Source organism: Sus scrofa, chromosome 1 (genome assembly GCF_054392235.1).
Source record: "Sus scrofa isolate SSC_HxYL_T2T_F1_AM1 chromosome 1, Sscrofa_HxYL_maternal_Yorkshire_Landrace_v2.0, whole genome shotgun sequence".
Classification (NCBI taxonomy): domain Eukaryota; kingdom Metazoa; phylum Chordata; class Mammalia; order Artiodactyla; family Suidae; genus Sus; species Sus scrofa.
Window position 1 is genome coordinate 119,341,051 of NC_139383.1, and position 15,860 is coordinate 119,356,910.

Genomic DNA, 15,860 nt, shown 5'->3' on the forward strand with positions numbered 1-15,860 from the left:
GGATGGAGTACATTCAAATCTCTTCTTTTCAGGCTGTGTCAATAATGGGAAATGAAGTTTTTCATTTTAACTTGGATTTGTATCCAGATGCTACTGAGGGGGATTCCTATACTGACATGTCCAAAGTGGATGGTGTGGTATCACTGAACGTTGGCTGTATTCAGATTGTCTATCTCCATAAATTCCTCATGTCACTTCTGGTAAAATCACTATTTATATCCAAATTTTTTGACTTAGAAATATTTAAAGCAGACTGATGATTATGATGGCACATCTTAAAACTTTTGATTTTAGGGTGTTCATTGATTTAATTATTGATAGTATTTATGGATTAGGGTAGAGGTCAAAACTTTTACAGTTGATGTGTGAATCATTTAATGATTTTTTCCTAGCAGTATCTAGAACTGGAATTATTTTTGCCAGAACATAATGAATCCAAATTTTCAAGTACAAAAACTATTAAAAGTGTTTTTTTCCCCCCGCTTTTCCTCAATCTAATTATAATTATCTCTTGTCAAGTAGCTCAGAAAGATGGATGGCTAATCAGTAATTCCTTCCTAACTCTACAAAAATTGGACTCAACTTAAAGTTATTTATTGGGAAAAAATTAATGCATAAATAAAAAGGCAGATGGTGTTAGTAATGATGTGCTTGTACTCCTGTTTGAATTTTTCCCTTTATACTTTGTGTCCACAGAGCTTCCTGAACAATTTCCAGACAGCCAAAGAGGCTCTGAGTGCTGCCACTGCCCAGGCTGCAGAAAAGGCTGCCACAAGTGTGAAAGATCTTGCCCAGAGGAGTTTTCGTGTTTCTATCAATGTTGATTTGAAAGCACCAGTTATAATCATTCCACAATCTTCTGTTTCCACCAATGCAGTAGTGGTAGATCTTGGATTAATCAGAGTTCAGAATCAGTTCAGTCTGGTATCTGGTGAAGACTACTCAGACCCTCCAGTAATTGATAGAATGGATGTGCAGCTAACAAAGCTTAAGCTTTCTAGGTATACTCTTTCAACAATTATGGATTTAAGTATTATTTAATATGGTCTATGAAATTTTGTGACCATTGAAATTCATACTCTGAATACTGCTATTGCACAGCTTTTTAAAATCAATTAAAAAAAATCTTGGGAGTTCCCACTGTGGCACAGTGGAAATGAGTCTGACTGGAATCCCTGAGGATGTTGGTTTGATCCCTGGCTTTGCTCAGTGGGTTAAGGATCCAGCGTTGTTGTTAGCTGTGGTGTAGTTCGTAGACATGGCTTGGTTCTGCCGTAGCTGTGGCTGGGGTGTAGGCTGGCAGCTGCAGCTCTGATTCAACCCCTAGCCTGGGAACCTCCATATGCCACACCTGTGGCTCTAAAAAACAAAAAAAACCAAAAAAAAAAAGAATCCTCAGTCCTATAGACAAATTGCAAAAATAGTACCATGAGTGCACCTAAAATTTTTCACCTAGATTTACCAATTATTTACATTTGCTTTGACTCTTTGTACATACTTATCACATAAAATATTTAAAATTTAAAGATTTAATTTTTATTGAGATATAATTGACAAATTAGTTCCAGGTATACGATATAAAGAGTTGATATTTGTAAGTACTGTGAAATGGTCACCATAATAAGTGTACTTAATATCTGTCACCACACACACTTGCAGAAGTTGTTTTTCTTGTTATGAGAACTTTTAAGATCTATTCTCTTAGTAACTTTCAGATATACAATACAGTATTATAGTCTCTGTCCTGTACATTACATCACCAAGATTTATTTTGTAAGTAGAAGTTAAAACATTTTTTGCTAAACTGTTTGAGACTAGAGATCTTAACTCTTTGCTGTAAATACTTAACATGTGTCTCCTAAGAAGAAGAACATTAATCCTCTTACAATACCACAGTTAACAAATTCTGGAAATTTAACAGTGATATAAAATCTATTATTTAATAGGCATTCAGTATCCAGATTTTACCAGTTCTAAGAATTTTCCCTTCAATCCAGGAAAATTGTCTTTTAATTGTATCCCATCCTAGTGAAGGGGATTGCTGTACTGAGACATTTATTCCAGAATCATTCTTCAGCCTCTCTTTGTCTTTCACAAGGACAGTTTTGAAGAGTATAGTCTAGTCATTTCATGGAATGATTCTCAACTGAGTTTTGTCTGAGTGATCCCACCTGCTTTAATTGAGCCTATATGTTTTTGGCAGTAATATTGTGTAAGTAATAGTGTGTCCCTAGGATTCACACCAGAGGACCCTTGAAAATGTGTACATAATTCATTTTAAAATCATTTTCTACTACATTCAGGGAGATTCAATTATCATGAATAAAAAAGGAATGATTATAAGGCAAGTCCAGAAAATAATCCTGGTGAAGAGCTTCATAAACTGAAAAATTGCTTCGTCTTGCCATTTTTTTCTTTAATCTCTGTACCAGTACACATATCAGTCCTTGAACAACTGTATTGATAATTTCTCCCATATCTTCAATAGTGGGAATTTCTTTTTAAAATTTACTCAGTTTCCCACCTATCTTCTGTTTAAAGGAAAAAAATGTTCTTAAAAGCTAATTGTGTATCATATACAGTTGACCCTTGAACCACACGGCTTTGAGCTGCATGGTTTTCCTTAAATGCAGGTATTTTTCTTTTTTGGCCACCCTGCAGCATACAGAGTTCCTGGGTCAGGGATCAGATCTCAGCTGCTATTGTGAGCAATGCCACAGCTGTGGCAACTATGGATCCTTAATCCATTGTGCCTGGTCTAGGGATCAGGCTTGGGATTGAACCTATGTTTCAGTGCTCCAGAGACACTGCCAATCCCGTTGTGCCACAGTGAAACTCCTCAGTGGTAAATAGTACAGTGTTAGACAATCCATGATTGTTTGGAACTGCTGATGTGGAGGAACTGAATATATAAAGGAAGCTCACATACAGAGGAACCACAGACAGGTGTGAAGGGCAGGCTCTTAAGTTACAGGGGGTCATTGCCCCTAGTCCTCCGTGTTCTTCAAGGAAAACCTGTACTTTAATTTGCCAATGCTGGTGTATTACAGATTAAATTAGTTTTAGATGAAGTTTAGAAAACACTGAAATAGCACTGTTTCAAACCAGTGTTTAGCAAATCTGGACTTTGTGTTTTTTAATGATATGTTGCATTTATACCCGACATTTATGCATATGTATCAATTATATTTTTCATTAGGACAGTGATCCAGCCAGGCTCCTGTCATCCTGATATTCAGCTGTTGCATCCAATTAACTTGGAGTTGTCTGTAAATCGGAATCTAGCTGCATCTTGGTACCACAAAATGCCTGTTATGGAAATTAATGGGCATCTTGAGTCAATGAATGTGAGTATATAAGTGAAAATAACTTTGTTATTGAAAATTTAGACTCTCAGGACCTTCTCATTATAAATTCAAATGAAATATGGAATTTTTTCCTGACTGTTCTAAGAAAAATTTCAGTGTAATGTCTAGAAGCATGCTTATTATTTTCAGTAGAATTTAAACTTTAGCTGTTACCTTTTAAGTTTGCTGTATGTACACATTAGTAGTGATCTGTTTGTAAATTATTAGTATATTGTAATTATATCTCATTCTATATATTATATACACACTGATATCTGAGTACTCTTTAGATAATCATTGGGCGAAATGCCTGTTTTTTTGGTTTGGTTGTGTTTTTTTTTTTTTTTTTTTTCCACACCCATGGTATGTGGAAGTTCCTGGGCCAGGGATCAAGCCCATACCATAGCAGTGACCTAGGCTGCTGCAGTGACAATGCCAGATCCTTAACCCTCTATGCCACAAGAGAACTCCTGAAATGCCTGTTTTTTTTTTTTTTTTAATTTATATTGAAGATGGTGTTTTTATTACTTTGAAGTGTATTATTGTTTAAAAGTGGCTCAGCCAGTTAAGAATGTGACATAGTCTCTGTGAAGATGCAGGTTCAATCCCTGGACTCACTAGTGGGTTAAAGATCTGGCATTGCCACAGGGTTGGATCCCTCATTGCTGTGGCTGTGGTTCAACCCCTAGCCTGGGAACATCCAATATGCCATGGGTACAGCCTTGAAAAAGAAAAAAAAAATGGAATTTATGTGTGTTCTGAAATTGTCACTTCTTTAAAAAAGTTATCTGATTTCTGTAATCGTTATTAACTTTCACTAAGGATCATTTTGGTTAAGTAGATGGAACTTATATTGACATGTAAATCACATTGTTTTTCTCCAAACATTGTCTTAACTGTGAAAATGAATTTTTTTCTTTCTTTTTTCTTTTTTTCTTTATCTTTTCTTGGGGGAGGGCAGGGGGAGGTCCTTTTAGGGCCGCGCCTGCGGTATACAAAAGTTTCCAGGCTAGGGGTTGAATCAGAGCTGCAGCTGCTGGCCTATGCCACAGCCATAGCAACACCAGATCCAAGCCACAACTGCAACCTACCCCACAGCTCATGGGAATGCTGGATCCTTAACCCACTGAGCGAGGCCAGGGATCGAACCCTCATCCTCATAGTTGCTAGTTGGATTTGTTACTGCTAGCCACAATGGGAACTCCAAAAAATGAAATTTTTAACATGAAATAAGTGGTGAGATACGCGAGTGTATTGTGGTTATATAATTTTTGTAGTCAGTGTTAAGATTATTCTGTCCTTAGTGTTTTGTTGCTAAGGATTTATTTCCTATATTAAAATTGTTTTATTTAAAAATGAAACATCTTTATTTTTTCTTGGAACAAAATTGTTTCACAGGTTAATCTAAATCAAGAAGATCTTAATCTTTTATGTAGAATACTAGCAGAAAATCTTGGTGAGGTTACTGAAGAATTGAATAAAGTGGAACCAAGAGTACAAGAGACAGGTGAGAGGCTGACAGTAGGTGGCATAATGCATGCTATTTACAAGTTAGTAGGGGAGACACTCAGTAAAAATGAAGTAAACAAATATATATTTACAAACTGAGATTTGTATTACCAAGAAAACAAATAAAGATCCTGTTGAATAAAACCATAGTTTTCTCTTAAGCAAGCAAATGGTTATTTTTAAGTTGCATGAATTAGGAGAGGCCATAAAGAAGGGTTTCAGATTAATGGTGAATTCTTGAAACAATTACGGACTTTGCATGTGTAGGAAAAAAATTCAAGTTGGTGGGAGGCTGTGTAGCATACTTAATCTGATTTTTATTTTATTTTTAAATTTTTTTGTCCTTTTGCCTTTTCTAGGGCCGCTCCTGCGGCCTATGGAGGTTCCCAGGCTAGGGGTCGAATCGGAGATATAGCCGCCGGCCTATACCAGAGCCACAGCAATGCCAGATCCGAGCCGTGTCGTGTATGCAACCTACACCACAGCTCATGGCAATGCTGGATCCTTAACCCACTGAGCAAGGCCAGGGACCGAACCTGCAACCTCATGGTTCCCAGTCGGATTCGCCAACCACTGAGCCATGACAGGAACTCCGATCTGATTTTTAAATAAGGCTTAGTAGTATATCTATAAGAACTGAAGTGATTGGTAAATTACCACTCAGCAAAGATACTGAAAAAGGTGTATGTACTACATTAGAAATGTAAAGAGAATTTGAATTATTAGATACATTGATCCTTTGAAGAGTAACTATCAAACATTTTTTAAGCTGTTTTTTGTGTATACATATACATAGTATATCTTGGTGTTCATTCAATATCTGTATAAATGCTGTGTATAGATCTGACTCATTCTTTGTAATGGCTGCATGATACTAAATTCTGTTGAAGTATCATAATTTATTTAGCAAGTCCTTATTGATGGACATTTCAGGTTGTTTTCAATCTTTAAGTCTTACCATTTCATATTAAAGTGCTTGTACATACACTTTTACACGTTCATGTTTATTTGTAGGGGAAAAACTAGGACTGCTAGATTAAAGGGTGTTTAGTTTTTATTAAAATTAACATATTAATTTAATCAATGCATTTAATAAAATTAATTTCATTTAACACTTTGACAGATCTTGCCAGTTGACTTCTATAGAACTTGTACTCATTTTCTGTTCCATCAGGTTCTCTATGCCTTTTTTTGTTATTGTTAAGTTTATTGGAATATACTTGCTTAGAATGTTGTATTAGTTTTGGGAGTACAGCAGAGTGTGACTCAATCATGCATATACACATAACCATTTATGCCTTGTCTAACATAGCATATTATCAGATTTTAAAATTTTTGCCAGTTTACTAAGAGATAAATAGTATCTCACTGTATTTTTTCATTTTTTAAAAAAACTTTTTAATCTGAAATTAATTTAATACTGTAAGTCAATTATATCTCAAAAAAAAAAAAAAAACCCACCAAAAACTAAGGAGAAAAATCTTCTTTACAGTATGTTAATGCAGATAGTAGAGTGTGGAAATCTTAAGTGTACAATTCAGTGAATTTTTATATATGGCTACCCCAGTGTAAACCCTGTGATTAAGATATAGAACATTTCTAGTCCTGCACCCTAGAGGGTTTCCCTGTGCCCTTTCCCAGTCAGTACCAAACACCCACCCTGCCTCCAAATCCACCCAGAATTAATTCTATCATTCCAATTTGTAATACCGTAGATAGATCAGTTTGGCCTATTTTTGAATTTCATATAAATGAAATCTTATCAAGTTTATTTCTTTCACTTTTTGCTCCTTTCATTCAACATTTTGTGAGAGTCATCCATGTTATTATATATAGCACCAATTCTTTTTATTACTGTTTCCAGTTTTCGACTGTCATGAATAAAATTGTTGTGAATGTTACTGTACAGTCTTCTGGCACATTTATGTATTGTTTTCTTTTGGATTTATAGCTAGGAGTGGAATTACTGGGCCAGATGTTAGCTAACATTCAGTTTCTTATACTCTAGTGGCTTATGCCAGGTTATACTGAACATATTGTTTTCCAAGTGGCTGAACCAGTTTACTTTCTTATCAGCAATGTGTAAGAGTTCCAGTTGCTTCACATTCTCATAATTCCTTGGTATTGTGAGTCTTGTAAAATTTAGCCATCTGGGAGCTTATGTAGTAGTATCTCTATAGTTTTTATTTGTTCCTGATAAATAAAAAAATTGAGAACCTTTTCATATGCTTATTGGCCATTTGGATATCCTCTTTTGTGACATGGTCATTCAAGTCTATTGACCATTATTATCTTTGAGATGTAGTCTTTTTTCCCAGTTGATGTCTAGGCGTTCTTTATTCATTCTGGGTAGGAGTCCTGTGCCAGTTATATGCGTTATAGCTATACACCTGTATAGAAATATCTTCTCGCTCTCTGTGGTTTACCTTTTCATTCTCTTAATGACTCTTCTGTTATTAGAATTCGTTAATTTTAATGAATTCTAGTACATCATTTATGAAAGTAATCAATGCTTTTTATTTCCTTTTTAAGAAATCTTGGCCTATCCCAGGAATTGTTTTGTAAAAGCAAAATATTTACTAGAATTATTTTCCCTGGATCACATTATGTTTGGAACAGTGCTGAAATAAGATGATAGTTAAAAAACCTTGCTCTGCTCATTGCTTTTGCCAAGGTAATAATTCACAGCAGTGGTTCGCATGTGGAAAACACTAGACAAGGTACTGAATCTCTCTGGACCTCAATTTGCTCATCTAATGAAATGAGGACAAAAAAGTTTTTACCTCAGTGTTTTAAGATAAATGAGATAGTCCATGTATATTTGTTAGTGCAGCATCTAACACAGAGGTAGCGCTTAGCAAGTGATAGCTGTTGTTAGTGTTGTGTATTACAGTTTAGAAAGTAATGTTATTGCATTTCAGGGTGTATGAATATCAGGACAAGGTCATATTCATGTGGTTTTACTTTTGGTTCTTGGTATGACATAAGTGGCTTTAACACCCCTCACTTTCATTAATCAAGCCTTAACTCTTGTTATGCTTCTTATAATTTAACCCTATCAAACTCCATTTTGTTTGCAAACCTGTTTTGATGTGTTATCTCTCTGTGGTTGTCCACTGCCTCTTATTTTATTCTTAGAATGTCTCCTCTGTATGAGGCGATCCTTCATTTCTACTTGAATGGTAACGCCTATTATTGACCTCCTCATAACAATGTCATGCCTAGTTCTGTGCTTTCTGTACACTTTACATAGTATCTAATAACATTTATTCATTTAATGTGATATGTGCAGCCTGCTTAGCCTGCTTATTTTGTTTGTATTTTAAATGTATATGTCTCTTTTCATAAACTTTGAGCTTTCCAAAGGTTGGAGCTGTGTACTATTGATTGTGAATTTTCAATGTCTGCATTAAGTCCAGAGTACTCGTGTAAGTCCTTGTTGAGTACCCATGTAAGAGATGTGTGAATGGAAGTGAATGTATTTCTTTTAAACATCTTTTTTTTTTGAGGGGGGGAAGTGTTTTTTTTGTTGTTTTTTGTTTTTTTCCATTTGCTCAATTACTTTCCTAATTGTGTGAACAAGTGACCACAAACTTGATGGCTTAAAACAACAGGTTATACTTAAATTATCTTGCAGTTCTGGAAGTCAGAAGTCCAAAATGAGTCTCACTAAGCTAAAATCAAGGTTCCTTCTAGAGGCTCTGAAGGAGAATCCATTTCTTTGTCTTCTCCAGCTTGTAGAGGGTGCCTGCCTCCCTTGGTTCTTGGTCCCTGGCATCTTCAAACCCAGCAATAGCCAGTAGAATCTTTCTTACACTGCATTACCCTAACATTGACATTTCTGCCTCCTCTTTACACATTTAAAGGATGCTTATGATTACACTGGACCCACCCAGATAATCTAGGACAGTCTTCTCATTTTAAGGGCAGTGGGTTACTAATCTTAATTCCATTCTCAACCTTAACTCACCCTTGCCTTGTACTCTAATGTATTCGCAGGTTCTGGGGATAAGGACATGAACATCTTTGGGGGCATTTATTATGTCTACAATGAGTAGGGTTGTATTTGTGCATTTTCCAAACATCTTTACATAGTTTTTCTTTCTTTTAAACATCTTTAGGTAAAATTAAAGAGCCACTTGAAATCTCTACATTAAAACAAGATGTGCGTGTTTCACAAGACACTTTAACAGCTGGAGAGGAAGAAATTAGATCTGTAGACATTGTTAATATGCTGCTGAAATTTGAAATCAAAGAGGTATGTCATTTTCATCTGCTTTTATAAAATGAGGTGAATTAAATAATGGGTACTTAGAATTAATTCTACTTAAGTAAACTTGTAGATTATTGAAATGGATAAAAAAATCTTACATAGGCTATTTGTAATTTGTAGAAATAATGTTTAAACATTTGAGAGTTTGTTAAAGATGAGTTATATTTGGGGGATATAATATTTCATAGAGAAAATGACCATATGCTGTATAACATTCTTTCCAAATGATTTTAGGACATTTGGAATGTTGCTTGCTTTTGATTTTATATAGGAAGGGCAAGAAAGGGGAATAGTGACAGAGAAATTCTTTGCAAATTTTTTAGAAACCATTGCTAGAACAAAACACAGTATATCTACATTTAAAAAATGTTGTGTTACCATTATCTGTTTCCCATCCATTGATTCTTAAGGAAAGATTAAATGGATTTTTCCTCTTCTCTATTAACGTACATAACAAATCTTCATTTCGTGTTGTAAGTGCTAAGGATACAGAGTTAAAAGGCATAGACTCTGAACTCAAACAAGAAATCAATTAAAAATTTTGTAAGTACTCCCATTCAAAATGTGCCTGGGGGCTTTTGGCAGTGATGGTAGGAAGAGGACATCTAAGCAGTCACTATCCAGAGAGAGGAAGCTACTAGGGACCTGTGGATAGAGGCCAATGTTGCCACTAACCAGCCTATAGCACATGGGACTGCTCACGACTGGAAAGAATCATCCAGATGTCAGTGGTGCCAAGGCTGAGAAACCTTGCCTTGGGAGCAGTTTAAAAATCGACTGTTTATCTCACAAATTTTCAGATCTAGTCTGATGCCATCCATCAGATTAAGACTTCTGGAAATTAGGTAGGACAGCTTTTTTTCTCTCTTCACAACTGTCTAGAATATAGTGGCAGTGCTTTAAAAGTCTGAACAAGTAAGTGTGCTTTCCAAAGTAAATAACCGTAGGTGATTTCCGGGCACATATAGAAGGGAACATCTTTACAGCGTGTGGATTTTTTGATTATGTTAACTCTGTATGGTTATTAAATTGTTGACTAGCCTTCATTATTTATAATGTGTATCAGTGAAATAGTTTGTGGTAATACTGGTACCTTTTTCTAGGTTGTGATTACTTTGATGGAAAAAGCAGAAAAGAAAGGAAAGCCTTTACATGAACTAAATGTCCTACAGCTTGGACTGGAAGCTAGAATTAAAGCCTATGACCTGACTGCTGAAGCTTACTTAAAAAAAATTAGTATGCGATGCTTTGAGTTTGCTGGTAAGTGTGAAGTATAGTCTGAGGATAGTGCATGTAATAGGCAGATGGTTCCTACCTTTTTATCAGTATTAAACACATTTACTGGTGTTACCATAATTATTTAGTTAAATTCATTACATTTATACCAAGTAATTTTATATTTAAAAATTCATTATCTGTGGAGTTATTTATCATAAAGTAAGTCTGTATCCAAATACTTAGCACAAAGTAGGATGTATCTAAAAGAAAATGGGGCATATGTCTTCAGTTCTGTAAAGTACATGTATAAGGCAGCATTTCATTATAACTGTGCTATGAGAACTGATACATTAGGAAATCAGAACCTAAATGCAATAACCAAGTATAGCCAAAAGAGCCTTTTATTTTATTTTATTTTATTTTTTTGTCTTTTGTCTTTTTAGGGCTGCACGTGTGGCATATGGAAGTTCCCAGGCTAGGGGTTGAATCAGAGCTACAGCAGCCAGCCTACACCACTGAAAAAGGCCAGGGATCGAACCCATGAACTCATGGATACTAATTGGGTTTATTACTGCTGAGCCATGACTGGAACTCCCCAGGGACCCTTTTTGAAAGGTGAGTTAATTTACTAGGAAGTAACTTTTTCTGTTTGTTTTTTAAATTTTAAATTTATTTATAAGTTACATTAGTGTTTTTAATTTGTTTTTAATGACATTAATATATAGTTGTAAAAAATAAAAATTAAACAAATACACATAGGAAAAATTTAACATCACCTTGTGGTCTCTTCGACCTTTTTAATTCACTTTCTAAATTGCACCAACTCAGCTTTTAAAGTTGCTGTGGATGTTTAAAGTTTATAGAAACTGTATAGGGTAATTTTAAGTAAAGCCACCTTGCATTGAGAATAGTCCCTAGTTTAAGTATTTTATAGCTTTTTCTTTCCTCTTCTCTTCTCTTCCCTTCCCTTCTTTTTTTAATGGCCGTACCTGTGGCATATGGAGGTTCCTGGGCCCAGGAATTGGATCCAAACTGCAGCTGCGACAGCGATGTCGGATCCTTTAGCTCATGGTGCAGAGCCAGGGGACGGGAATCGAACCTACGCATCTGAAGTGACCCGAGCCACTGCAGTCAGATTCTTAATCCACTAAGCTACAGCAGGAACTCCACTTTGTTCTTTAATGTATTCTCGTTTGTTCAAATAAGTAGTATGAAGTGTTATAGCAGTTATAATTGGCCACTGCTGTGTTTTTTTTTTTTTTTTTTTTGTGGAGCCTGTTTAATTTTTTATAGCAATTTTATTGAGATATAATTTATATACAGTAAAATTCACCCTTTTTAGTGTACAACTCTGAGTTTTGACATCCATATATTTATGTAACTGGCTGGTCTATTTTTAAATACATTTGAAATATTTAAGACTTAATAAATCTAACTTTTCTTTTTTTTTTCTAGACTCTAAGGGAGAACCTCTTCACATTATTAACTCTTCTAATGCAACAAATGAACACCTTCTAAAAATGTTATTGACAAAGGTACTTGGTTTCATTTCTAGGGTTTGTTAATATTTGAATATATGAAATTATATAATTCCTCCATATGTAATATCTCAGTTTTCTCCTTTAAAATCATTAATTCTAAAACTGGTTGATTATAGTGAATTATGCAGGCATCTGGATAATTGAAATAATCTTCTGAATTAACCCTGTGTTTTTGAATATGTGGAGGTATACAAAGTTCCATGGTAATTCAAGGCAAAATCTATTATAATCTAGATACACTAACGTTTTCCCCTACTCTGATTTAGTATTTCCTCTCAAGTAGGATGAGGTGTTTGAGTTTTTGCCTCTGTAGAATGTGAGAAATGCTTATATTGTCCTTTTATGGCATGTTCTTCTTTGCCTTTAAAAGACACATATATAGTATTTTCATAGCGTACTTTGAAAAGTAAAGAATATGTATGTTTTTTCATTGTGTGAATTTTTAGTGTTTGCAACCCAGTGGTTTATTCCTCCATTATTTGTAGGCGGACAGTGATGGACCAGAATTTAAAACCACTCATGACAATACCAAACAAAGACTCAAGGTAAGTCTTTTCTAATTTACTCTAAGACTAGGTAGGTTATACATTAAATTCAAAGCCGTCTTCGGTTGTGAGATTGTGAGTTCTAAAATTAGAATAAGTGTGGCAGTAATAAGAGATCTAATCTTGTAGATAAAAGAAGTAGAGTTGAAATAAAATTATTACAAAAGTTGATTTGATTTCCTAAAAGACTATGTGTGTTCCAGATACAAAATAATGTTTCTTTGTTGAGTACACAAATAACATACTTTTTTAAGAGAACTTTGTTCACTGTGGTTATTTGGCATACTGTTGATAGAAGCATTAAACATTCAAATTGTTAATTGGCTTTAGGATTAGAATAAAATTAAGCATGAGACTAAAAAGTATGCCTTGTTTGCAAACATTGCTCACAGTCCTTTTTTTTCTTTTTTCTTTAGAGCTGCACCCATAGCATGTGGAGGTTCCCAGGCCAGGGTTTAAATTGGAGCTGTAGCCAGATCCGTGTCTGCAACCTACACCACAACTCATGGCAACGCCGGTTCCGTTAACCCACTGAAAAAGGCCAGGGATCGAATCTGCATCCTCATGGATACTAGTCAGATTCATTTCCACTGAGCCATGATGGGAACTCCCTCTCACGGTCCTTTGGAGCAAATATAGTCTGTCTTGGAAACATCTGTAAGGGGATTCACCCAAGGCTGGTAATATCTCCTGGATCCCTACTTAAAGCTCATGAAGTTCTGTGGAGTTTAGGATTACGGTTCGGTTGAGTGTGGGAGTGGGCAGTGTTGGTTTATTGTATGGTAAGGATTAAGAGCATAATAGTGAGCTCTTTCTTAAAAAAAAAAAAAAAGAAAAGGCCTTTAACTGAACTGTTTTTGGGCTATTTGTATGTGTTGAAGTTTAACATAAAAATGTTACTATATCTGAAATCTGCCTCTCTAATTGTTCATTATCTTAGGTTTCATTTTCATCCTTAGACTTAGTTCTTCATTTGGAAGCTTTACTGTCCTTAATGGATTTTTTATCATCTGCTATTCCATCTTCTGAACCTTCTAAGAAGGAATCGGCGCTGAAACCACTTGTTGGGGAGTCCAGAAGTATCATTGCCAAAACTGGTATTAACTTTTGAGTAATACTTCTGTTGAACTTCAGTAATCATGTAATAGTTTGTATTTTCAAACTAATTTAACTATGTAGCAGCTTAATGTTATAGCTGCTCTGTCAGATGAGGTCGATTTCAAAAGAAAGCAGATCTTATCCCTATGGTATAGTAGGGTTATTTAGTGAGGGATTTTAAGTAAATGTTTAATATTAATCATATATATTTGACTCACTTCCTAGCTTTTACATAAAATAAAGTTGTATATTACTTTTCATTGATATCTCTGTAGCCTTTACTCCAGAGAAAATGAGGAAGGAAGAAATTAAAATATGAACACAATCATGAATTTCAGTCACTCAGTTAAATCTACTTGGCACTCAGCAGTTTTAAGCTTTGCAAGATACAGAAGGAACAGTCTCATGGAAGAGAGAGATTCACTTTGGTTTCTATCCAAAACTATTTAAATCACATAGAGATAAGGCCACATGTAATGATTTGTGTCATGAAATATTAGATGTGATGTAGCCTGAGTGAACATGTACCTATTTTTAAGCCAAAGATCATTTTAATTATTTTTCTTTCACATCACATGATGTGAATATCTAACATCTCGTATTCTAATATCCAGGCCATTACTTGTTTGCATTATGTCTCTATTACTAGCATTTTTAAAGTATAAAACTTAGTAATATTAGATCTGATACAAGGGTGAGGTTTTTTTTTGGCTATGACCACAGCATGCAGAAGTTAACAGGCCAGGGGTTGAACTCAAGCCACAACAGTGACAGCACCAAGTCCACTATGCTACCAGGCAACTCCCAAGGGTAAGATTTTTTTAACCAGGGAGCAGAGCAATGTTTTTGCTATAAACTAGACTAAGAGCGTTTTACTCTCTTTGTCTTTAATGTACTTGTTACATGAATATTCATGGAAATATTTACATAACATGTACATGCATACACGCACAGAGTGAATAAATAAAAAAACAATGTTTAAGCTCACAATAAACTACAAAAAAATATTAATCCAAAGAAACAATTTTTGACTTTATGCTATATAGCACTTTTTAAGGTTTGATTATGCTACTTTAAATATTAAAGGCGGGAAGTTCCCTTTGTGGCCCAGTGGTAACGAGTCCGACTGCTATTCATGAAGACGCTGAAGACGTGGGTTTGATCCCTGGCCAAGCTCAGTGGGTTAAGGATCCAGCATTGCTGTGAGCTGTTGTGTGGGTCGCAGATGCAGCTCTGGTCCCGCATTGCTGTGACTGTGATGTAGGTTGACAGCTATAGCTCTGATTCGACTCCTAGCCTGGAGTCGAATATGCCTTCCATATGCCTCAGGTGCAGCCCTTTAAAAAAAAAAAAAAAAAAAAAAGCTAAATAAATAAATAAATATTAAGGGCAAAAAATTCTTCTATAATCTGGGTGATTAAGGACTGATGTCCCCAAGCTTTCAGAGTTTTATAGGAAAAAGTCTGTTTCCCTCAGCCAAGACAGATGTCTGGGAAATTACAGCTTAAATTTATCAACCAGAGCCCTGGACTAAAATAATTTAAGGGAATGCATTTGATTGTGATTCTTATATACATGTCCACAGACACAAACACACATTATAATTTTTTTTTGTTTTTTTCCTTAACTTTAGAAAGTTCATTTCTTTCTTTCTTTCTTTTTCTTTTTTCTTCTTTTTTTTTTTTTTTTTTTTTTTTTTTTCTGTCTTTTTAGGGCTGCACCCACAGCATATGGAGATTCCCAGGCTAGGGGTCGATTTGGAGCTACAGTTGCCGGCCTATACCACAGCCATAGAAACACCAGATCCAAGCCGCGTCTGTGACCTACACCATAGCTCATGGCAACGCCAGATCCTTAACCTACAAAGAGAGGCCAGGGATTGAACCCATAACCTCGTGGTTCCTAGTTGGATTTGTTTCTGCTGCGCCACGATGGGAACTCCTAGAAAGTTCATTTCTTACAGAATTTATTTTAGGATTCACCATGGAGAAACAGAATACAATCTAAAGAAATTGGCTGTGCAGTTAATAATATGTATTGTAAGTGTCATAGTTAATAATACGTATTTTATTAATTCATCACTAAGTTTTTCACAAGATATTTTTCTTTGATCTAATATGTGATGTGAAAAGGGTTCAGAATTAAAATTCGGCTCTACTGGGATTCTGGAATTCTAATGTAGAGGGCTTTCTGTTTTCCCAAAAGAAAAATTATAGTAAAGTTTTCATCTAGTAAAATTGTACTTATAAGGTGCTCTTAAATGTTGCCTTTATTTCTAATTTTCATGGAAACATGCAAGTTCTTGTTTGATAGGCATTTGAAAATTGAT

At 35.1% G+C, this 15,860-nt stretch overlaps 1 protein-coding gene across 6 annotated transcripts in view; it reads left to right on the top strand.

Annotated features, from left to right (window-relative positions):
• Window positions 1-15,860, top strand: part of VPS13C (vacuolar protein sorting 13 homolog C) — a 174,221-nt gene that overhangs the window by 81,488 nt on the left and 76,873 nt on the right. For 4 of the 6 annotated variants that reach the window (XM_021094362.2, XM_021094365.2, XM_021094370.2 and 1 more), the window contains 9 exons: window positions 33-200; window positions 697-1,001; window positions 3,200-3,347; window positions 4,746-4,854; window positions 8,978-9,114; window positions 10,233-10,389; window positions 11,803-11,882; window positions 12,374-12,433; window positions 13,374-13,530. In XM_021094362.2, the coding sequence (XP_020950021.2) occupies window positions 33-200; window positions 697-1,001; window positions 3,200-3,347; window positions 4,746-4,854; window positions 8,978-9,114; window positions 10,233-10,389; window positions 11,803-11,882; window positions 12,374-12,433; window positions 13,374-13,530 (1,321 nt within the window). Of the gene's footprint in view, window positions 1-32; window positions 201-696; window positions 1,002-3,199; window positions 3,348-4,745; window positions 4,855-7,388; window positions 7,577-8,977; window positions 9,115-10,232; window positions 10,390-11,802; window positions 11,883-12,373; window positions 12,434-13,373; window positions 13,531-15,860 lie in introns of those variants that run through there. The other 2 variants (XM_084967943.1, XM_084967949.1) reach the window with 1 other exon arrangement.